The following is a 25,401-nucleotide window of genomic DNA, read 5'->3' as shown; positions in this document are numbered from 1 at the left end:
TGGCCGAGTGGCTCAGCAGTTGAGCATCAACCTATGATCTAGGAGGTCACGGTTGGACTCCCCGTCAGGGCACATGCCCTGTTTGCGGGCTCGATCCACAGTAGGGCTCGTGCAAGAGGCAGCCAATCAATGACTCTCCTCATTGATGTTTCTCTCTCTTTCCCCCTCCCTTCCTCCCTCTGAAATCAATTAAAAACAACAACAAAAACAAACAAAAACATTTAAAGTATAGACTTGAAAGTTCAGAATGGAATGAAACAGTTTGCCCACTCACATCAAAAAACCAGGGAGATAAGGAAAGGGCTTGCCCTGTTGTAGAAGTATACAGAAAATCTGTGAGATTTTACAAGGTCGTCCGTCAGGGAGAGGCCCACAGTTAAAGAACTAACACAATTATCTGAGTCTCTACACAGTTGTTATGGCTGCTGCTGCTTCTAGCTAATCTGCAGGGATTTGGGTACCTTCAGATCTTGCTATGCAGGTTTGCCTAACCTTGGCTCCGCATTGGTCCTATCCAAAATGCAGAGACTAAGGAATCATGCAGTTTGAGTAGAAATTAATCAAATTAAAAATTTTTCAGTGTAAAATGCATATAAAATGTACCTAAGACTGAAGTTGAAGACTAAAGTAGATGAAAAGAAAACTTACAGATCCTGCTTCCTCCATTTCTAGTATATAAGTAAGGCTGTCATTTAGGTTTGTGTTAGTTGGGGCACACCATTCTAGTGACAAATTACAGATTCCTGCTTCTTTTAGCTTAGGGGGTAAAGGTGTTGGAGGCATACTTCCTGATGTATGGAAGACTGCTAGATCACTGAAATCACTGAAAAATAAATTAAGATGGAAAAATTAGTTTCAGGTTCTTATTGAAGTTTAGACTTTTAAATATTGCAATAATTCAATGTACCTCAAACCAAAGTTATTTTTGGCAGCTAATCTGAATGAATATTTTGTAGAAGCATTCAGTTTAAGGATCTTGTGCTGTTTCATTGTTCCCATATAGCAAATTTTGAAGTCTTCACCTTTGCCCTTAATAATATACACAAAATATTAGAATATTATAAAATGCTACAAATAACAAAAATTCATAATAGTAATAATCACAAGCAAATTCTTTTAAAATAAAACTGTTAGGGAGTAAAGGGGGGGGGAATGTTGACAGAAGAAGACTTGACTTGGGGTGGTGAACAAACAATACAATATACAGATGATGTATTATAGTAGTGTACACCTGAAACCTATATAATTTTATTAACCTATGTCACTCCAGTAAATTAAATAGAAAAAAAAAAATAAAACTGTTTACCTCATCCCATTCCAAAAGGAAGCTGTTTATTTTGGAACCATTATCATTGGAACCCTAAAAATATCAGAAAGATAAGATTATGATGGGATGTTTTTCCACAGTATATAAATACATATGTGTATACATATATATATTATACAAATAATTAAAGTGATAGAAGTTACTGTAAAACTAATGTGCTTAAATTTTATTTTTGAAGCAATACATATTTTAAAATTAAAATGCATTTTTTTACAGTCTGTAAGACATGCCCAAATTCTGTCTTGTTTGTCTTCCAAATTTTATGCAATAAAAATGTTAGTACTTAGTAAACTGAGAGGTAGATTTATTGGTAGCTACAATTATAAATAAATTTAGGTTGTAGAAATTGACACTTCAACTTTTATTAATTATTGAAATTCTGATTGACATTTTCAATTTACTTGATGCTTGATATAGATAGAAAGAAGAGAAAGATGATTATGGAGAAAGAAAAGTGCTAGGGAAATAGGTCAGGTAAGACATGCATAATTTCATATTTAAAATTCAGGATGAAGTAGAAATAATGTTTTTAAATTAAGAAAGCACATGTTGAAGAGCTTTTGGCAGTAAAATCCTTACTTTCCACTGTAAATTCAGGCTGCTCTTGGATCGGTTAATCAGTGTGGGTGCAAGAGGAGGGTCTGGTTCGCAACCTGGAGTTGTGAAGCTAACCACTTCAGACACAGTTTTGTGTGCTGAGCCTCTTATGGTTGTAATTCTAAAAATGTAATGATAATTGTTGTAAGCTTTCAAATATTTATCCTAACATATGTATTAAATTGCATACTTGAGTTTCCAGATACGTTTCTTAGGAGATAATTATAAAATATTTCCTAATAACATAAAGCTGGATTGTTACAGATGTTTCCCAAATCACCCTCTCACCTGTTCTAAATGAAAGAAAGTGAATTAATGCTTTATTTGGAGGAGGTTGTTTTAAAGCTTGAAGGAAAGGCCACTCACTCTTCTAGCACATAGCAAGGCTGACTGCAGGAATCGTAAGGAGTGAACTGATACAGCCTGGGGAATCTGGCTGGCTAAAGTGTGGGGGAGGTTGTGTAGGATGGAGTTCTTACCTTACAAAATAGGCCATGGATGGTTGTAGCTCAAGTAGAGTAAATGTAACTCCATCACCACTGTGAAGATAACCTTTATTTATAATAGATGTTGCATATATTGAAAAGTTAAGTAACATTCCTAATATTATGTAGTCAACAGATAAAGAAGCACAATTCTCCTTGAAGTTTAGATAATTTTAACCTATTTTATATGAATGCAAAAAAGTGATATTATTAATTCAAAATTCTTCATTTTCATGCCAAATTAATAAAGCTTTAAGAAATGAAACTTTATCATTTTACCACTGCAACTTCTTCACACTGTAATAATAAAGATTTGTCTTTGGCTTATTTTAAATAGTGTTGTTATGAAAAGCCTCAAAGACACCATGTATCATGCAATTTGTTTATTCAATCACATGGAACAATCTTTCTGGGGTGGGCACCTACCTGCTATAGTGGATAAAGTAGCTGTGCTCCCACAGCTACATCTTCCTGAGCTAACAGTCATAAGTGTCTAGGTATACTCTACTACCTCAAGGAGCTCCTTCAAGCTCTAAATCCTGAAATAGCCTTTAAAAAGAGCTAAAAGATCACTCTAGCCAGTTTGGCTCAGTGGTTAAAGCGTCAGCCCATGGACTGAAGGATCCCGGGTTCGATTCCAGTCAAGGGCACATATCTCGGTTGCAGGCTCGATCCCTGGACCTCGGGGAACTTACAGAGGCAACCATGTCTCTCTCACACTGATGTTTCTCTTTCTCCCTCTCCCTCTCCCTCTCTCTCCCCCCCTCCCTCCCTTCCACTCTCTCTGAAAAGCAATGGAAAAAATATCCCTGGGTGAGGATTAAAAAAATAAAATAAAATAAAAAGAGCTAAAAGGTTATTACCTCTAAGCAAAGGCCAAAGATGTAGGGTAATCTGACATATAGGCAAGTATATTTTTATAAAAAACAATGACTTTTGTGAAGTACTTAACATCAGAAAAAGACCACCATGTAAATTGAAACAAAACTTAATTTTATAAATAGTTTTTCACCGCATTTTACAACTTCCTATTCCTCTAGCCAATATAAAAGATTGTGGATTGTAATTCTTAAGATAAAATTTCTAGCTCCTAATTATAAAAGAAATAATGATTTTTGTAATTAATTATATTCAAATTTTCACTTTGAGTCTCTAAATAAAGATGATAAATTCTAGTAAATAAATTTTAAGATATGTTACGATATTTATTTATTTATTTATTTATTATTTATTTATTTATTTATTTATTTATTTTTTAAATATATCTTTATTGATTTCAGAGAGAGGAAAGGAGAGGGAGAGAGAGAGATAGAAACATCAATGATGAGAGTCATTGATTGGCTGCCTAGCCCGCAATCTGGGCATGTGCCCTGACCGGGAATCAAACCCTGATAGCCTGGATCCTAGGTCGATACTCAACCACTGAGCCACACCTGGCTGGGCTGTTATGATTTTTAAAGTGCTGAACAGACAGATCCAGGTCTCTGACTTATTTCTTGCCTGGTTGTTTGTCGGACAAAGGACTTTCTCTTTCTTTCCCACTTGGGGTTTCCTTTTCACTGTGCCTCTCTCAGCTTTCTCTCTTTCAGATCACATGTCCCTATCCAGTTGAGAAGCTGTTGGGAGTGGTTGGGTATGCTCTTGCTGTGTCCTCCATTGTATCTTTCCTAGTCCTGGTTCTATCTTCTGAGCACATTCCTAAGGTTATCCTGCTACTATCATAGCTCCACTTCATAGCTAGCTCATATAATAAAATTCTCAGGAGACATCAAGTCTTAAATTTCCTTTGCAATGTAAATATCTCACTTGTGTACCCAAAGGCCTACCATCATGTGAAACTTTCTGCTTCCCTAAAATGATCTAAGTGAAAAAAAGATAAGGGAAAATTAGAGGGAGCCTTTTCTTTCCCTAGTCTAAACTTGTCAAATAGAAAAGCTGTAAACTAAGAGAACAAACCAGTTGATATTTAAGGGCCCCTCAGCTCTAACATACTTATGATTCAATAAATATTGTGGACTGACCTGGCAGCCTACCACCATTTATAGAACTATTTCTGTAGAAAATTGCATTCAAAGCTTGGAAAACATTGCAGAAAAATCTTTAGGACTTAGCCTAGATATAAGTTGAGATCTATGTGTTTAGATAGCATATTTAAATTGAAAAAGAAATGAGAGATGATTAAAAAGAGACTTACATATACACATTTTTATATTTTCCATTTTTACTGCTGTTAGATACTGCCAATTCAAATGTTACAGGAGATTTAGCATGATTACATTTCTCAGAACTATGTGGTTTCCATGAAATAATAGCAGATCTTGTTTGAATATCAGAAACCTAAAATAAATAGCAAAAATTTGAGTAGGATACTTAAAAATTATTATCTGTAATTTATGACATAACATTTCCCTAAGTCTCATGTGATGCTAAGTATATCCTTCTCTTCATATTAGGTGCTTAAATATTATGATTAAACAATGAGCCATTAGTATTATCTTTAGCAATGCCAAATTGGATCTTTATCTACTGAATAAAGGAGATTATGAAATTTTAACCAGATAACAGTTACAAATTATATTTTCTAGAGAATAAAACAACACAGTGAATTTTCATATTTTGGAATGACAAGGTAAATTTAAAAGAATACTTAAATATTTGCTTTAGTTACTTACTACAGGTTTCTCAATGCTAAAACAGCATGACTTTCCATGTTCTGTTCTGCATTCTAAAAGTAAAAGAAGCACCCAACAAAATATTACATTGGGAAAAACAAGAGAAAGCAGTTACATATCTATTATACAATTACAAATACATCACCACCAAGAGATCTACGAAACACCTAGTAGCAATTTATATTAAACGTTTTAAAAGAAAAGAGTAGTCCCAGCAGGTTTTGCTCAGTGGTTAGAGAGTCAGCCTGTGGGCTGAAGAGTCCTGGGTTTAATTCTGGGCAAGAGCATGTACCTCGGTTGCAGGCTTGATCCCTGGCCCCTGTTGGGGCATATGCGGGAGGCAACCAATCTATGTGTCTCCTTCACATTGATGTTTCTCTCTCTCTCTCTTTTTCCCTTCCACTCTCTCTGGAAAGCAATGAAAAAAATATCCTTGGATGAGGACAAAATAAGAAGAAAGAAAGAGAGAAAAAGAAAAGAAAACAGTAGTTTAAAGTATATACTATTAGGGACTTCTGGCCAAGATGGCTGTGTAGGTAAACGGAGAACTCGCATCCTCCCACAATACAGAACAATCATCATTCAGAACAACCTGAAATCTAGCTGGATGGAAGTCTTAAACTAGGGAATTAAAAAAGAAGCCACATGGAGACTGGTAGGAAAGGTAGAGATGTGGAACAGGCTGGTACCACACCCATGTATGGTGGATAAAAATTGGGAAGGATATCTTGGCTTCAGAGGTCCCCCCTGAGGAGTAAGGGTTCCCAGCCCCACACCGGGTTCCCCAATCCAGGGTTCTACTGCCAGGAAGAGAAGTCCCCACAACTTCTGGCTGTAAAAATCAGTGGGGATTGTGGCTGAGGGAGACAGAGGGCTGATGGAGTCCCCAGGCAGTTCCTCTTAAAGGGCCCATACACAGACTTACTTGGACTCACTGTCTCTGAGGTCCAGTGCTGGGGTAGCACCTTGAAAGGTGCCAGAGACACATGGAGGGGAACTGAATTTTCTGGCAACAGGGTGAGAGCTGGGGGGTGGGGAGGAGGTCTGTTTTTTGCCAGACAAAAGTGCTGGCAGAGGCCATTGTTTGTTTTCTTAGACCCTCCTCCCACAGACCCTGCAGGTGGGCACCATATCTGAGTCTCCATCAATCTGGCTATCACTGTTCACCCTGCCCTGGTGATTCTCTGAGACCCTGCCCCAACAAACTTGTGGGCTCACCCAAATGATTTCCAGTGGCTTTTCCATACGAATGGCCTGTTTTGGCTCTGCTTCAGACTTTCCTAAAATCTCTCAAGCAAGTAGCATCTGGCCTCAGCATGCCCCATACCTCTCTCTAAGTGGCCCCAAGCCTGGGACTGGTAGCACCTGGCCTTGGTTCACAGTTTGGCCTCTCCTGGCACATCCAAACCCAGCACAAATAGCAACCATCTGCAGATTGCTTTGTAGCTCATGCCAGGTGGCCTCAGGCAGAACACAGATGGCGGCTGACCTTGGCCTGCACTTCCTGGGAGGCCCTAGGGCCTGTACACCCAGTGGAAACCTTCAGACCACATTGATGCACCACCCTACAATCTTCAAAGGTGACACACTCAAGGGGCAGGCTGAGTGGGCAACAGCCCTGCTGAAATAAGTCCTACTCTGTGGGGTGGATCCCTGCACAGCTGATCCTCCATGATGGTTGGTGGTCAGTGGTTGCAGCCAGTTCTTGTAGCCAGTTGACATGGGGGTAAATCCCTCCCTTGACACACCAACAGCAATCAAACCTCAATCACAATAGCAGGGTGTACATAGCCTATATGGGGGGTGAACCTGTAGTGCCCAGCTTGGGTGACCCGGGAGGCTGTGCCACTGGATTTTACAGAACACCTAACACATTAGGCCACTCTACCAAGGCTGGGAGACATAGCAGCTCTACGTAATTATAGAAACAAACACAGGGAGCTTGCCAAAATATGGAGACAAAGAAACACGCCCCAAATGAAAGAAAAGAACTCCAGAAAAAGAACTAAATAAAATGGAGACAAGCAACCTACTAGTTATAAGGATACTCAATGAAATTAGAACTTCAACAGCAAAAAGGACATGGAAACCATAAAAAAGAACCAGTCAAAAATGAAGAATACAGCCTGGCCGGGCGTGGCTCAGCGGTTAAGCATCGACCTAGGATCCAGGCGATCGGTTCGATTCCCGGTCAGGGCACATGCCTGGGTTGCGGGCTGCGGCCGATCAATGACTCTCTCATCACTGATGTTTCTGTCTCTCTCTCTCCTTCTCCTTTCCTCTCTCTGAAATCAATAAAAATATATTAAAAAAAAAAAAAATGAAGAATACAGCCTGGCTGGGTGTGGCTCAGCAGTTGAGAGTCGGCCTAGGATACAGGAGATTGGGGTTGGATTCTTCGTCAGGGCACATGCCTGGGTTGCAGGCTGCAGCTGATCAATGACTCTCTCATCATTGATGTTTCTATCTCTCTCTCTCCCTCTCCCTTCCTTTCTCTGAAATCAATAAAGATATATTAAAAAAAAAAGAATACAGTAACTGAAATAAAAAATAATTTATAGGAATGAACAGTAGAGTAGATGAAGCTGAGAATCAAATCAGAGATTTGGAATATAAGGAAGCAAAAAACACCCAATCAGAAAAGCAAAAAGAAAAAAGATCCTCTCAAAATGAGGATAGTTTAAGGAGCCTCTAGGTCAACATCAAGCATACCAACATTCATTTCATGGGGGTGCTGGAAAGAGAAGAGAGAGAGCAAGAGATTGAAAACCTATTTGAAAAAGTAATGACAGAAGTTACCACAAACATCACAGATGTACAAAGGATCATACTAGAATATTATGAAAGGCTATATGCCACCAAATTCAATAACCTAGAGGAAATGGATAAGTTCCTAGAAATATATAACCTTCCTAGACTAAATCATGAAGAATTAGAAAACCTAAATAGACTGATAAATAGTGAAGAAAATGAAACAACCATTAAAAACCTCCTCCCCAAAATAAAAGCCCAGGACCAGATGGCTTCACTAGTAAATTCTATCAAGCATTCAAAGGAGATTTGATACATATCCTTCTCAAACTATTCCAAAAATTGAAGAAGAGGCAATACTTCCTAAAACATTTTATGAGGCCAACATAACCCTGATACCAAAACCTGGCATGGATAATAACAAAAAAGAAAACTACAAACCAATATCTCTGATGAATACAGATGTAAAAATCTTAAACTAAATAATAGCAAATTCAATAAAACAATACTTAAAAATAACACATCATGATCAAGTGGGATTCATTCCAGGAGCACAAAGATGGTTCAACATATGCAAATCGATCAATGTAATATACCATGTTAAAGGATAAAAATCGTTTGATCTTCCTGCCAGAATGGCTACCATCAATAAATCAACAAACAAGTGCTGGCAAGGATATGGAGAAAAGGGAACCCTTGTGTACTGTTGGTGAGAATGCAGACTGGTGTAGCCACTGTAGAAAATAGTACGGAGTTTCCTCAAAAAATTAAAAAATGGAACTGCCTTTTGATCCAATGATCCCCCTTCTAGGAATATATCCTAAGAATCCCGAAACTCCAATTTGAAAGAATATATCCATCCTTATGTTCATAGCAGTGTTATTTACAATAGCTCAGATCTGGAAACAGCCCAAGTTCCCATCAGTAGATGAATGGGACATTTACACAATAGAATACTACACAGCCATAAAAAAGAAGGAACTCTTACCTTTTGCAACAGCATGGATAGACCTGGATATTATTATTCTATGTGAAATAAGCCAGTCAAAGAAAGACAAATACCACATGGTTTCATTTATATGTGTAGTCTAATAAACAACCTAAACTGACGAAAAAATAGAAGCAGAGGCATAGATACATGGAACAAACACACTGTTAGAGGGGACAGGGGAAAGGGGGAATGGATGAAAGGAGGTGAAGGGATTAGCCAAAGAACATATGTGCATAACCCACAGACACAGACAACAGTGTGGTAATGGCCAAAGGGAAGGAGGGGCAGGGGCTGGGTGGAGGTGGGCAAAGGTGGGGAAAATGGGGACATCTGTAATAGTGTCAATAATAAAAATAAAGTTAAAAAATCATATGACTTTATCAATAGATGCAGAAAAACATTTGATAAGATAAAACATCCATTTATGATTAAAACACTCAATAAAATGGATATAGAAGGAAAGTACCTCAATATAATAAAGGCCTAGAAATAAACAAAGGACATGAAGGACCTATATACTGCAAACTACAAAGCATGATTAAAAGAGATTGAAAAACAAAATGAAATAAAAAAGATATTCCATGTTCATGAATTGGAGGAATCGACATAGTTAAAATGACTTTATTACCCAAAACAATATACAGATTTAATGCAATCTCCATCAAAATCCCATTGTCATTTTTAAAGAAATGCAACAACAAAAAATCATCAGGTTTGTATGGAATCACAAAAGACCCTGAATAGCCAAAGCAATCTTGAGAAAAAAATGAAGCAAAAGGTATCACACTACCTGACTTTAAATTTTACTACAGAGCTACAATAATCAAAACAGCATGGTACTAGCAGAAAAACAGACACCGTGACCAATGGAAGAGAACTGAGAGCCCAGAAATAAAAACCACATGTTTATGGGCAGATCATTTTTGACAAAGGAGCCAAAAACACACAGTGTAGAAAGGAAAGCCTCTTCAATAAATGGTGCTGGGAGAATTGGAAAACCACATGCAAAAGAATGAAACTAGATTACAGTCTGTCCCCATGTACAAAAATTTTTTCAAAATGTATCAAAGACCTAAATACAACATGTGAAACAATAAATTACATAGAAGAAAACATAGGTAGTAAACTTATTGACCTTGGCTGTAGGGAACATTTTATGAATTTGACCCCAAAGGCAAGGGAAGTAAAGGCAAAAATAAGTGAATTGGACTATATCTAATTAAAGACTTCTGCACAGCAAAAGAAACCAACAACAAAACAAAATGGCAAGTAAGCAAATGGGAGATATTTGCAAACAACAGCTCCAACAAGGGGTTAATATCCAAAATATATTAAGAACTCATACAACTGAACATCAAACAAACAATCCAATTAAAATATGGGCAGAGGACCTGAACAGACACTTTTCCCGAGAGGACATACAAACAGCTAAGAGATATAGGAAAAGATATCTAACTTCACTAGTTATAAGGAAAATGCAAATCAAAACCACTATGTGAGCCCCACTGTGGCTCAGCTGGTTAGAGTGTCATCCTGTGCACCAAAAGGTTGCTAGTTTGGTTTCTGGTCAGGGCACATTCCTGGGCTGCAGGCTCGATCCCTGGTAGGAGCGTGCAGGAGGCAGCCAATCCATATTTCTCTCTCATATCGATGTTTCCTTTTCTTTCTCCTTCTCCCTTCCTCTCTCTCTAAAAATCAATAAAAATATTAAAAACCACTATGTGATACAACCTCACACCTGTTAGAATGGCTATTATCAACAAGACAGGTAATAACAAGTATTGGAAAGGTTGTGGAGTAAAAGGAACCTCCATTCACTGGGATTAGTAAAGGTAAAGGGAGCCAAATATATGGTGACAGAAGATGATTTGACTTTGGGTGGTGGACACAAATACAACGTACAGATCATGTATCACAGAAATGTACACTTGAAACCTATATGACCCTATTGACCAGTGTCACTCCAATAAATTTAATAAAAAAATGACAGAAAACTTTCCTAACCTGTTGAAGGAAATAGACTTACAGGTCCGGGCAGTGCAGAGTCCCAAACAAGATGAACTCAAAGAAGCCCACACTAAGACACATCATAATTAAAATGCAAAAGATTAAAGATAAAAAGAGAATCTTAAAAGCAGCAATGGAAAAGCAGTTCATAACCTACAAAGTAGCTCAATAAGACTGTCAGCTGATTTCTCAACAGAAACTTTGCAGGTCAGAAGCGAGTGGCAAGAAATATTCAAAGTGATGAAAAGTGAGGACCTACAACCAAGATTACTCTACCCAGCAAAGCTACCGTTTAGAATTGAAGGACATATAAAGAGCTTCCCAGACCCCCCCCCCAAAAAAAAATCTAAAGGAGTTCATCACCACCAAACCAGTACTATATGAAATGTTAAACGGTCTTCTTTAAGAAGAAGAACAACAAAGAGATAAAAAATATGAACAACAAAAGGGCAACAAATACATATCTATCAATAATTAAACTTAAAAAACAAAATAAAATAAACAAGCAGAACAGAAACAGACTCATAGATACAGAGAACATTTTGATGGTTGCCAGATGGGAGGGGGTGGGGGATGGGTGAAAAATGTAGAGATTAAGACATACAAAGTGGTTGTTACAGAATTGTCATGGGGATATAAAGTACAGTATACAGAATATAGTCAATAATATTCTAATAACTATGTATGGTGTGAGATAGGTATGAGATTTATTGGGATGATCACTTAGTGAGTTATATAATGTCTAATCACTGGGTTTTACTCCTGAAACTATCATAATAGTATGTCAACTGTAATTGAAAAATAAAAAGTGATTTAAAGTGTATACTAGTAAACAAACTCAAACAAAAATGAGAAGTCCCCAATTTAAGTAAAATCATGTGAACTTGTTAGGACTGTAGAGTAATTTGAATGTTTCACTGACAACTAGGAACAGTTATGTGGTGTGCACATAAGGTCCCTCACACATTTTCCATGAAGATGAACATTTCTTAATGATTTAAAAAGTCATCCTAATTGTGGCCTCATTAAGAAGTTAGAGGTAGGGGCACAAAGAAGAGAAAATGGAAGTAGAAAATGGCACCTAAATATTTAAAATGTCCTAAGATTCCCAAACATTAATTGGTAACAAAACCAAACTCTTTACCTTACCTCTTTCTGCTGCCTTTGATGATGGGCTCTTGCTTTGTTTTCCACCTGGTTTCTGCTTGATATCTTTGCTTCTCATAGCACTCTGTTTTTTTCCATGACTAATGTCAACATGAGCATTGGCAGTGTTGGATGTGCTGGCTGCATTGGAAGTACTGAGAGCACCATCAATTGCAGATATACTGAGAACATTTTCAAAGATGGGAGTGTTGGGAACACTGTCTGAAATGGAAGAGCTTGGAGTACTGATAATAGGTGATGATCTGGGTGTATTGTCAAAGGTGGAAGTCTTGTGGGCATAATTCATGCTGGAAGGGATGGAGATGCTATCATTAGTAGAAAGATGCAGAGCAGCACCTGTAGTGGAAATACTAGGAGCATGGTCAGTAGAATTGCTGGGAGTATTGTCAGTGATATAAGTGCTTAGAGGGTTATCAACAGTGTAAGTATTGTGAATATGGTCAGCAGCGTGAATGTTCAGATTATTATTCACAGTATAGGTACTTGGAGTATTGTTTATGGTGTAGGTATTCTGAACACTGTCCACAGTGTAAGTGCTCAAAGTATTGTCAACAGTGTAGCTTCTCAGAGCACTGTTCACAGTGTAGGTGCATGGATCATTTTCCACAGTGTAAGTACTCAAAGTATTGTCCACAGTGTAGATGCTTGAAGTACTGTCAACAATGTAAGTGAGTGGAGCATTGTCCACAGTGTAGGTAGTCAAAGTATTGTCAATAGTGTAGATGCTGGGAGCATTGCTCACAGTGTAAATGCTTGAAGTATTGTCAACAGTGTAGGTGCTTGGAGCATAGTCCACAGTGTAAGTGCTTGGAGTAATAGGAATTCTGGAAAAATCATTAGTTTTGCTCACAAGCAAAGAGGTGTTGTTAAGCATATAGCTATTATTCCTATGTTCACCAAATTGGAGTTCTCTCATATTTTTCTTCATATGTTCTCCCATTTTTGCAGCCCTTTCATCAAGTTGGTTATAATTTGTTCTTCCATGGGAATAGGTTTCTAAAAGAGACAATGAAATACTGTTTAATAATTATAGTAATTTATATATATGAAGGTCTTTTAAATCTTTTTCAAACCATCAAAACACTAAAAAGCCATGCTTTACTTAAAAAATTTTTCCTACTTTGCTTTAATACAGATACTAGATATGTGTGTGTATATCTTTATAATGTATTTTCATATGTACAGAAAGAAAAATATGAGCAAATACAGATAGTGTTTTCCTAGGGTGTAACTATACTTCCAGATTTTAAAGTCCTAAAATGATTGTAATGTTGACTCTTCAGTTTTTTTTATATTCTCACTGTATGGCATTAATAATCAAAACATTCTTTTATGATTTCCGGTCAAGATGGCAGAGTAGGTAAATGCTGTCCTCACCTCTCCCATGACCACATCAAAATCACAACTAAAGAAGCCACGTTGAGACTGGAAGAAGGGGTGGAGATGTGAAATGGGCTGGTCCCACAGCCACGTGTAGCAGTTTAGAATCAGGAGGGATATCTTGGCTGTGGAGGTCCCTACTGAGGAAGCAAATGGTCCCAGTCCTACACCAGGATTCCCAGCCCAGAGCACCAGTGCTGGGAGGAGGAGTCCCCACAACAGCTGGCTGTGAAAATCAACAGAGATTCTGTCTGGGTGAGATGGAGGGCTGCTGTAGATCCAGGCATCCTCTTAAAGGGACCAAGGAGAGGCTTATTTGCTCACAAACACTACCCCTAAGGTCCAGAGAAGGGACAGGAGCTCAAAAAGCACCAGGGACATACAGGTAGGAACTGAATTGTCTGACTTCAGGGAGAGAGCTCAGGGCAGCTCTCTCCAGGACTGGTAGGTAACATTGTTCCTTTGTTGAGCCCTTTCCCGCCTCCCGCAGCCTGCAGGTGCAGGCAGGCAAAAAATCAGTCTCCATCAACATGGATAACACCAGTCACACCCCCCCCGGTGAGTTTCTGAAATGCTACCCCACCCAATTCACATTCTGGCCTAAACCTCTTACAGAGGCTAATTCACACTAGCAGCCAACCTGTGCCCAGACTTCAGACTTTCCTAAAATACCTCAAAGGCCCACAAACCCCTGAGACAAGCAGCGGCTGGTCTCAGTGTGCCCTGTACCTCTTGCTAAGTAGTTCCAAGCCCAGCACTAGTGGCAGTCAGCTTCAGTTTGCAGCATAATCACTCTCAGGTGCCTCCAAGCTCAGCACAAACAGCTACCAATTGCAAATCACTTCATAGCTCCTACCAGGTGGCCCTGGGCAAGGCATAAGCAGCAGCTGACCTGGCCTTCACCAGATCCCCACCAAAGAGGCCCCAGAACCAACACACCTATTCGTAGGCTTCAAACCATACCACAATACCACCCAGTTGGCACCACAAATGACACACGTGCTCCACTGGGTCAGCTGTACTGTAGTCACTGTAGTCACAGCCAGTCCTCACAGCCAGTCAGCCTAAGGGAAAAAACCACCCACTAATGTGCCAACAGCAATCAAGGCTCAACAACAATAGGAGAGCACACACAACCCACACAAGGGACACCCCTAGAGCACCTGGCTCAGGAGATTAGGGAGACTACGCCACTGGGCCCTGTGGGATACCTACTATGTAAGACCACTCTGCAGACTGGGAGATGTAGTAGATCGATCTAACACATAGAAACAAACACAGGGAGGCAGCCAAAGTGACGAAGAAAGAAACATGTCCCCAGTGAAAGAAGAGGATAGTACTCCAGAAAAAGAACTAAACAAAATGCAGATAAGCAATCTACGGATTCAGAGTTCAAAACACTGGTTATAAGGATGTGCAATAAACTTAGGGGAAGAATAGATTGCAACAACATGTATGGACCTGGAGGGTACCATTCTAAGTGAAAGACAAATACCATATGATTTCATTATTTGTGGACTCTAAAGAGCAAAACAAATAAACAAACAAACCCAGAAACAGACTTATAGAAAACAAACTGATAGTTGCCAGATGGGAGGGATGGAGAGACTGAGTGAAAATGGTGACGGGATTAAGAAGTAAAAATTGGCAGTTGCAAAATAGTTAAAGTGGTATAAGATACCACAATTTAGTCAATAATATTGTAATAACTATATATGGTGTGAGGTGGGTTCAAGACTTATTGGGGGATCACTTCATCAGTTAAATAAATGCAAAACCACTATGCTGTACTCCTGAAACTAACATAATATTGAATGTCAACTGTAATTGAAAAATAAAAAAACATTAGAAAAATAAAAATGAAATTAAATAAACCAAAACATGCTAAAACCAAAAAAACCCCAACACATTCTTTTTAGATTTTCCAATATGATTTTATAGACTCAGTTAGGAAAATAAATATCAAAAATCACTTGCTATATCAAAGTACAAAAAATTTATACAAAATTCTGTTTAAGGGCATTTTGCCTAAGACACAATCCAGTGCTTATTTTCATCAATCCTAATATACGTGCATAAAATGCAATCATTCAGGGAAATGTTAATATCTCTGCTTTTATCATTTTAATAATTGCCCAAAGCTGTTAATTTTAACAAACTGAAAATATTTTTTTGGTTAAGAAAAGTATATACCATTCTGCTCGTGGTATATAAATGGTGGTGGTGGTGGTGGTGGTGGCAGCTGCTGTGGCACAGGCTCTTGGATGTAAGGTGGTGGAAATTCTCCTTGAGCTGAGAGATATATCAACTGAGGGGCTTGTGGATACATAGTAATGGCTGGTGTGATGAAGTGTGATATTTGTGGTATAGGAGCAGGTATGGCAATGTTATAGTCAATTGCCTGAGGTACAATGACAATTTTGTGAATCCCATTTTCTTCCACCACCTAAAATGAAATACAGAATCATATAAACATATTAGAATCCATAAAACTAGCATTTTTCCTACTAAGTTTTAGATTTACAGCTTGTTTTCTGAAATTAGAAAACCTAAAGGATTAAAAATCAATAATCAAGTGAAACTATGTCAAGCAGAAGGCAAGATAATTCCTTTTCCCACATGTGCAGCTTTCAAAAAGGTAATTTTTGACAATAGATAATATATTGACATGGTTGAAAACCATAAAGTATAAAAAAGTATACATGAGCCAGCCTGGGTGTGGCTCAGTGGTTGAGCACCGACCTAGGAACCAGGAGATTGAGGTTCTTTCTATTCCCGGTCAGGGCACGTGCCCGGGTTGTGGGCTCGATCCCCAGTTGGGGGTGTGCAGGAGGCAGCCGATCAATGACTGTCTCATCATTGATGTTTCTGTCTCTCTCTCTCCCTTCCTCTCTCTGAAATTAATAAAGATATATATTTTTAAAAAAAGTAGACATGAAAAGTTTATCTCTTAACCCTTATCTGTTCATTGCTCACCCAAGTGGATAACTAATGTTCTTAGTTTCTTATGAGTCCTTCCAGAATTTCTTTGTGCCTATACAAGCACATAATAATGCAGATTCTTATTTTTCATCCTTTTTATTAATAAAGGTAGAATTATTTGCACTATTCAGTACCTTGCTTTTCACACTTAGCAATACATCTTGAGTTTTCTATATTAGTACATAGAGCTTTCCTATTTTTTACACAGCTGCAGAGTGCTCCATTATATAGTGCTTCAAGGCCCCCACCCATTGACAAGCATATAGATTGTTCTAGCCTTTTGTGATTAGAAACAATATTGTAATGAATAAACCTGTACATTAATTATTTCAGATTTGTGAAAATACATCTTTATGGTAAATTCCTCAAAGTGGAATTGCTGGGTGAAAGGGTATATGGATTTGTATTTTTGTTAGCTATTGCCCAAATAGATAATTCCATTTAGAAGCACAGCATATTATGTTTACTTATTAGTGTGTTCTTTTTTTCTTTTTCATTGAATTTATTGGGGTGACATTGGTTAACAAAATTATACAGGTTTCAGATGTGCAATTCCACAACACATCATCAGTACACTGTATTGTGTGTTCACCACTCCAATCTTCACAGTGGTGTAGTAAAAAAGAAATATTCTCTAGTATGAAACTTTTGAGGCCATAGAATATCTTATTAATCTCTGTAGGAGCCATTTTTTCCTGCCCATTTTCATTGCTTGATAAATATTTGAGGAGTTTTAAAAAAATGTTGTTTATAGTCTGGCAAGTGAGAATGAAATACCACTGACCTGAAAGTAATTTTAGGGATTAAAGGCCACACATTTTCAGAAGCCATTACTATAGATAGCAATTATAATAGATATTTAAGATTAGTTAAAGTTCTCAAAAACAAAAACAATGGAGGTTTAATGTTAATGAGATACAAATTCATTAGATGAATAAGGCACTATTTATAAGGCAATCTAAGGGAGGTTTGGTTAAACACCACTGCAATTGCTTTTTAGCAATGAAGATAATAATGAAGTGAATAAATAAATAGTAATCTAGAAGTTATTTTATTATAGTGACATAATGAAAACTGTTAAATGATGATTTAGAGCTAAACACCAAGTAAAACCACACTAGTATACCTGAGATGTGTAACCAGGAGGAAGATATATTGGTGGCAAAATACCACTTGTTGACATCAGAGGTACATCAGCTGGTCCTAAAAGAAAATTGTTATTAATTATTTAATAACTTTAAGCAAAGTCTATTTAATTTTGCACAGTGAAAACCAGCTCCAAGCTTTAACAACAACCAGCCATTTTGAAAGTGTATGTTGTTTACTTGCAAAAGAGAGTAGGTAATTATGCAGATGAATCAGTGAAAATGCATCAAAAATGATGAAAAATAACTAAAGCACATAATGGGAATGGGGTAAAATTTTATATTATAAAAATGTTGGCAAATTTTACCTCTAATAAAAATTAACTATCAGCCTTCCAGTATAATTGTACTTTACTTACCTGTTCTTTCTCACCTAAAATATTTATACATTGAATAGAAGTTTTATTCTGTACCATAAAATATATTTCTTATAGTGATGTTACATAATAAAACTTAAATCAATGTTCAGTTTAAGGCTTTTCACCAATAATACATAGTAAAATGAGATAGTTTTTAGGAAACAGAATATTATGGAGAAGGACCCAACGCCACTCATGTGATACCCTACATTTATACTAGGTATTCTTATACCTTAAACCTACAATTTCATAGGAACTAAAAATACAACACAGAATGGAGACATATGTGTCATCATTCTTTTGTTTATCTGAAATTATTATAATTAATCTTAATTCTAAAAATACATGTGGCTTTCAAGTCCTGGAATGGTAATTTACTTTTATTAATGGGGAAAATAATAAGTGTGAGTGCTTGATAAACTTTATATTGTAGCCATATGGAATCCATTGCTAAATGATAATTTAAAAAAAATATGTTTGTGCCTGACTGGTGTGGCTGAGTGGTTCAGCATTGACCTATGATCCAGGAGATCACAATTCTATTCCCAGTCAGGGCACATGCCTGGTTTGTGGGCTCGATCCCCTGCTGGGGGCATGCAGGAGGCAGCCGATCAATGACTCTCTCATCATTGATGTTTCTCTCTCTCTCTCTCTCTCTCTCATTCTCCCTTCCTCTCCCTGAAATCAAGAGAGAGGAAGGGGGAGAGAGAGAGAGATAGGAACACTGGTGAGAGAGAAACATCAGTCAGCTGCCTCCTGCATGCCCCTACTGGGGATCAAGCCTGAAACCCGGGCATGTGCCCTGACCAGGAATTGAACCAGCAACCTTCTGGTGCATGGGATAATGCTCAACCAACAGAGCCACACCACTGGGCAATAATGTTTTTAAATTAAATTTATTGGGGTAACACTGGTTAATAAGATTATATAGGTTCCGAGTGTACGATTCTATGATACATCATCTGTATATATTGCATTGTGTGCCCACCACCCAACCATATAGTTGACCCCTTTACCCTTTACTACCACAACAGACCCCGAATAGCCAAAGCAATCCTGAGAAAAAAGAATGAAGCCAAAGGTATCACACTCTCTGACTTCAAATTATATTACAAAGCAACAATAATCAAAACAGCATGGTATTGGCAGAAAAACCAACACACAGACCACTGGAACATAATTGAGTCCAGAAATAAATGCATATGTATATGGGCAAATGATAATGTTTTAAGAAATTTTGACATAGATAGCTTAAAATGACTTTAGGACACAAAATAACTGGCATAAAATAGAAATAATTGCCTCACTTTGAAAGAATTAATAGTAAATCTTGTATGAAGTAAATATTTATTAATTTTATATTACCACTGAAGCAATTCTATATGCTATATATTTGCTATAAATACATATATACATGGATATATACATATGAAGAGGCAATTATTTACATATAAATAATTTCCCCCCTCCTGTACATTGTTCTATCTTAAGTGTCTAGTATAGTGCTAGGCACTAAAGAAATACTTGTTGAATGTGTGAATGAATGAGCCATCATTCAAGCTTCAACAGTCATCTCCTATAGGAGAATGGTCTCAAACTATCAGTGGCTGTCAATATCTCCAAAATCTGGACTTTTTCAAATGGAATTCTTGAGTTAATCTTCAATTTTTAAAAGTACCTTACAGGAAGGTCTCTAGTAAGACTAGCAAGGTGAGCCCTGGTGGTTCTTTGATACTATGCTTTTATGAGGAATAATGTAACTTTAAGAACATTCAATGTGGCTCAAACATAAAAGGATATTACTGGGATAAATTACTAATAAAGTCATTTCACTATAATATTTAAACTCACTCTATTTGATATCAAACAGCACATATTTAATTATACTTTTACTGACCTTGAATATTCTGAATGTTCCCATCATCAGACTTGATGGTGAGGATCTCTCCAGGGTTAACTTGCATGAACACAATCTAGAAATAAACCATTCTTTGATGACACACTTTCTGTTAATTCATCTATAAAACAATCATTTTTCTTTTAAAAATATTCAGATTCACCAATTATTGGGGACTTTAGATGCTCAAGGAGAAGAATACAATTGGATCAATGGGCATGTAGGAGAAATTCAGTACCCCTAAGTAAGAATAGGTCCTCCCCACCAATGTAAAACTTAATATAATAAGGTCATAGAAAATAGGTACATTGAGATAGAAAGATCAACTCCCTTCCCCAAAATAAACCCTGCAAAAGAAGAAAACAAAAGAAAACAAAACCTATCTGAAGGTAAAATTCATACTTACTTGTTGTATCAAGTATTGAGGACAATAATTCCATGTGGTATATCTCTTGGGATGAGTCATTATTTGTGAATAATTAGTTGTATACTGTGTTCCATTAGTGGTGTTCAAATGATAACTTTCCAGCTTGTAAAAAAAAAAAAAAGTAATTTTCAATGGGGTCATAAAAAAAAATCTCAGTGCCTTTTGACATGATGTTAAACAAAATTATAAGCTAGAAGTACAATATTTGCTTGTTTTTAAACTCCAAAGAAAAGTGACCTTTTCACATACATATGTAGATAAGACTTCTTGAATAGATTATTTTAAATGATCAAATGCTAAATTTAAACTACACCCTCTCTTTCTGGAGACCAGTCCTATAGGTAGAAGTCATGCTCAAAACAATACTTTAAATATTAGACAGTTGAACTCACAGCTATGAATGAATATGAATAAACTGTGGTATGCATTAGAGTTATATTTTTAAACCATTCATCAGAAGAAATTGTGGGTAGGATAAACTTTAAGACACAATACCAGGACTTTTGAGCCAATTAAGGGAGGCTGAAAAAGCAGCTAAATCAACACAAAAGGTTATACGTGGCCTAAGATAGAGTTTTAAATATATCTAAAACAATTTTAAATGGCCTACAAGGAAGACAAATCAATGTCGGTGAAAAAACTAAAAACGTTCAAACTAAGTGGCCAATCATAAAAAGTGACACACTTTTTCTAAATAAAAGCTAATACTGAATTTAAGGAAAAAAAATTGACTAGTTTTCAATGAAAAAAGCAAAACTACTCTTACCTGATACATGGGATTCCCGTTGATAACTGGAGCTGTAGAAGGTATTTCAGTAAGAGTAAGTGCAAGCCCATGTTCAGTCATATCTAAAAATATTGGCTTTCACAACAAGTGATGTTTCTAAGAAGAAAGTGAAATTTTAGATTAAGCAAATGAAGTCAAAGTAGTGATTTTAAATTACAAAACCTGAAATAATGCTCCAGAGAAAAGCCATCTTAAATAATTTTTTTCTCCAGAAATGTTCACTTAACTGAAATTTTTTACAGGCAACATTTTAAAATAAACATTCATTTTCATGAATGAAAGTAAATAAAATTTGGAGTCAAGGGTTTCGACTTGTTCACTCTTCACTCATGAAGACAAAAAAAATAGTTCCATTTCACAGTGTGAAGAATGGTTTAGTTAAGCAAGCCAATGGTCATTTGATTCACTAAGGTCAAGTTCAATTAATTTTCAATTAATGATGTTACCTTGCTTAGAAGGCTGTAAGAATTAACTAGATCCTTTTGAAAATTATAAGAACATAGATAATCACTGTAACTCTTTCAGATACTAAAACTAAATATCTTTTTTTTTTTTTTTTTAATCTTTGAAGGATCCAATTTTATTTTATTTTTCTTTTCTTTTCTTTTAATGTTTATTACTTTTGTTTAAAATATTACAGATGTCCCTTTTTCTTCCCAATGCCCCATTCCACCCTGTCCCATCTCCCTCCCCAGTTGCTCTCCCCACCATTGTCTGTGTCCTGGGTTGTGCATATATGCATATAAATTCTTTGGTTAATCTCTCCTCCTCCACCCACTCGCCCTCCTCCATCCCTCTGACATTCATAAGTATGATCTATGCTTCCATGTCACTGAACCTATTCTGTTCATCAGTTTATTAAGTTCTTTAGATGCCACATATAAGCAAGATCATGTGATGTTTGTCTTTCTCTGCCTGGCTTATTTCACTTAGCATAATATTCTCCAGGTCCATCCATACTGTCCCAAAGGGTATGAGATCCTTCTTTACAGCTGCATAGTATTCCATGGTGTAAATGACCCACAGCATTTTTATCCACTCATCTACTGATGGGCACTTGGGGCTGTTTCCAGATCTTGGCTATTGTAAACTGCACTGCTATGAACATAGGGATGCATATATTCTTTCTGATTAGTGTCTCAAGATTCTTAGGATAAATTCCTAGGAGTGGGATCACTGGGTCAAAAGGCAGTTCCATTTTTAACTTTTTGAGGAACCTCCATACTGTTTTCCATAGTGGTTGCACCAGTCTGCATTCCTATGAGCAGGGTACCAGGGTTCCCCTTTCTCCACACCCTCGCCAGCACATGTTGTTTGTTGACTTATTGATGGTAGCCATTCTGACAGGTGTGAAGTGATATATCATTATGGTTTTAATTTGCATCTCTCTGGTGATTAGTGATGTTGAGCATTTTCTCATGTGCCTCTTGGCCATCTGTATGTCCTTTTTGGAGAAGTGTCTATTCAGGTCCTTTGCCCATTTCTTAATTGGGTTGTTTGTTTTCCTTTTACTGAGTAGTATGAGTTCTTTGTACACTTTGGAAATTAGCCCCTTATCAGATTCATCCTTGGCAAATATGTTTTCCCAGACCGGGGGGTTCCTTTGTATTTTGAGGTTGTTTTCTTTTGCTGTGCAGAAGCTTTTTAGTTTGATGTAGTCTCTTTTTTTCTTTTGTTTCTCTTGCCCTAGGAGATGTATCAGTGAAAATTCCACTACGTGGGATGTCTGTGACTTTACTGCCTATGTTTTCTTCCTGGATTTTTATGGTTTCGTGACTTTCATTTAAGTCTTTTAACCATTTTGAGTTTATTTTTGTGTATGGTGAAAGTTGGTGGTCGAGTTTCATTTTTTGTTTGCATGTATCTGTCCAATTTTCCCAGCACAACTTATTGAAGAGACTGTCTATACTCCATTGGATGCTCTAGCCTCCTTTGTCAATTATTAACAGACCATAATGACTTGGGTCTATTTCTGGGATCTCAGTTTTGTTCCATTGATCTATATGCCTGTTGTTGTACCAATACCAGGCTGCTTGAATTACAATGGCTTTGTAGTATAGTTTGATATCTGGTAATGTGATCCCTCCCACTCTGTTTTTTCTTCTCAAGATGGCTGCAGCTATTCGGGATCTTTTTTGGTTCCATATAAATTTTAGAAATGTTTGTTCTAGGTCTGTGAAATATGCTGTTGGTATTTTAATAGGAATTACATTAAATTTATAAATTGCTTTGGGTAGTATGGACATTTTAATGATATTAATTCTTCTAATCCAGTAGCATGGTATATTCTTCCACTTGTTTAAATCTTCCTCTATTTGTTATTTCAGTGTCACATAGTTTTCCGAGTACAGGTCTTTTACATCCTTGGTTAAGTTTATTCCTAGGTATCTTATTTTTTTAGTTGCAATGGTAAATGGTATTGCTTTTTTAGTTTCTCTCTCTGAAAGTTCATTGTTGGTGTATATGAATGCCATTGATTTCCGGATGTTGATTTTGTATCCAGCAACCTTGCCAAATTCGTTTATCAAATCAAGTAGTGCTTTGACAGAATCTTTAGGGTTTTCTATGTACAGTATCATGTGATCTGCAAATAATGACAGTTTTACTTCCTCCTTTCCAGCTTGGATACCTTTTATGTTTTCTTCCTGTCTGATGGCTATGGCAAGGACTTCCAGTATTATGTTGAATAAGAGTGGTGAAACTGGACATCCCTGTCTTGTTCCAGTTTTTAATGGAAATGGTTTTAGTTTTTGCCCATTGAGTATGATGTTGGCTGTAGGTCTGTCGTATATGGCCTTTATTATGTTGAGGTATGATCTCTCTATTCCCACTTTGCTGAGAGTTTTGATCAGAAATGGGTGCTGGATTTTGTCAAATGCTTTTTCTGCGTCTATTGATATGATCATATGATTTTTGCCCTTCATTTTGTTTATGTGATGTATCACATTTATTGATTTGCGGATGTTGTACCAGGCTTGCATCCCCAGAATAAATCCCACTTGGTCATGATGTATGATCTTTTTAATGTATTGCTGGATCTGATTTGCTAGTATTTTAGTGAGGATTTTAGCATCTATGTTCATCAGGGATATTGGCCTGTAATTTTCTTTCTTTGTAGTATCTTTATCTGGTTTTGGGATTAGGATGATGCTGGCCTCATAAAAAGAGCTTGGAAGTTTTTCCTCCTCTTGAATTTTCTGGAATAGTTTGAATAGAATAGGTGTTAATTCTTCTTTGAATGTTTGGTAAAATTCACCTGTAAATCCATCTGGTCCAGGACTCTTGTTTGCTGGGAGTTTTTTGATTACTGCTTCAATTTCATTAGTTGTTATCGGCCTATTCAGGTTTTCTGCCTCTTCTTTATTCAGCTTTGTTTTTTATTTTACTTATTTGTTTTAAACATATCTTTATTGATTTCAGAGAGAGGAAAGGAGGGGGAGAGAGAGAGATAGAAACATCAATGATGAGAGAGTCATTGATCGGCTGCAGCCGGCAACCCCTGGCATGTGCCCTGACCGGGAATCAAACCCCGATTTCCTGAATCCTAGGTCGATGCTCAACTGCTGAGCCACACCCAGCCAGGCTTGATTCAGCTTTGGAAGGTTGTATGCTTCTAGGAATTTGTCCATTTCCCCCATGTTGTCAAATTTGTTGGCATACAGTTGCTCATAGTATTTTCTTGCAATCCTTTGTATTTCTGTTGGGTCATTTGTTATATCGCCTCTTTCATTTCTGATTTCATTTATTTGGGTCCTCTCTCTTTGTTTCTAAGTGAGTATGGCTAAAGGTGCATCAATCTTATTTACCTTTTCAAAAAACCAGCTCTTGGTTTCATTGATTTTTTTGTATTTTTTTTTAGTCCCTATGTCATTAATTTCTGCTCTGATCTTTATTATTTCCTTCCTTCTACTTCCTCAGGGTTTTTCTTGCTGTTCTTCTTCTAGTTCTTTTAGTTGTTGTGTTAGATGGTTCATTAGATCTTTTTCTTGTTTCTTGAGATAGGCCTGTAATGCTATGAATTTTCCTCTCAGGACTGCTTTCGCTGTGTCCCATAGATTTTGGGTTGTTGTCTGTTCATTTTCATTACTTTCCATGAAGTGTTTGATTTCTTCCTTGATTTCATTGGTAACCCATTCATTGTTTAATAACATGCTATTTAGCTTCCATGTGTTTGAATATTTTTATTTTTTTATACTGGTTGATTTCTAGTTCCATGGCATTGTGATCTGAAAAGATGCTTGATACAATTCAACGTTCTTGTATTTGTAGAGACTTGCCTTGTGCCCTAACATGTGGTCTACTTTTGAGAATGTTCCATGTGCACTTCAGAAGAATGTGTATTCTGCTTTGGGGTGTAATGTTCTGTAAGTGTCAATTAAATCCATTTGGTCTAGTGAGTCATTTAAGGTCTGTGTTTCCCTATTGAT

The 25,401-nt window shown here is 37.0% G+C and overlaps 1 protein-coding gene across 1 annotated transcript in view; it reads right to left on the bottom strand.

Moving 5' to 3' along the window:
• Positions 1–25,401, bottom strand: part of LOC107532769 (fibronectin type III domain containing protein 3C1-like) — a 115,110-nt gene that overhangs the window by 46,294 nt on the left and 43,415 nt on the right. The window contains exons 2-14 of the mRNA XM_087829362.1: positions 20,954–21,070; positions 20,167–20,289; positions 19,761–19,836; positions 17,486–17,562; positions 15,571–15,823; positions 11,980–12,993; positions 5,082–5,134; positions 4,604–4,746; positions 2,404–2,463; positions 1,907–2,045; positions 1,307–1,360; positions 908–1,029; positions 649–823 (exon numbers count right to left, since the gene is read on the bottom strand). Of these exons, the coding sequence (XP_087685488.1) occupies positions 649–823; positions 908–1,029; positions 1,307–1,360; positions 1,907–2,045; positions 2,404–2,463; positions 4,604–4,746; positions 5,082–5,134; positions 11,980–12,993; positions 15,571–15,823; positions 17,486–17,562; positions 19,761–19,836; positions 20,167–20,289; positions 20,954–21,034 (2,370 nt within the window). The 5' untranslated portion in view covers positions 21,035–21,070. The remainder of the gene's footprint in view (positions 1–648; positions 824–907; positions 1,030–1,306; positions 1,361–1,906; positions 2,046–2,403; positions 2,464–4,603; positions 4,747–5,081; positions 5,135–11,979; positions 12,994–15,570; positions 15,824–17,485; positions 17,563–19,760; positions 19,837–20,166; positions 20,290–20,953; positions 21,071–25,401) is intronic.

The sequence above is a fragment of the Miniopterus natalensis genome, chromosome X (genome assembly GCF_054644295.1).
Source record: "Miniopterus natalensis isolate mMinNat1 chromosome X, mMinNat1.hap1, whole genome shotgun sequence".
Taxonomy (NCBI): Eukaryota; Metazoa; Chordata; class Mammalia; order Chiroptera; family Miniopteridae; genus Miniopterus; species Miniopterus natalensis.
This window is presented reverse-complemented; position numbering and strand designations above follow the sequence as displayed.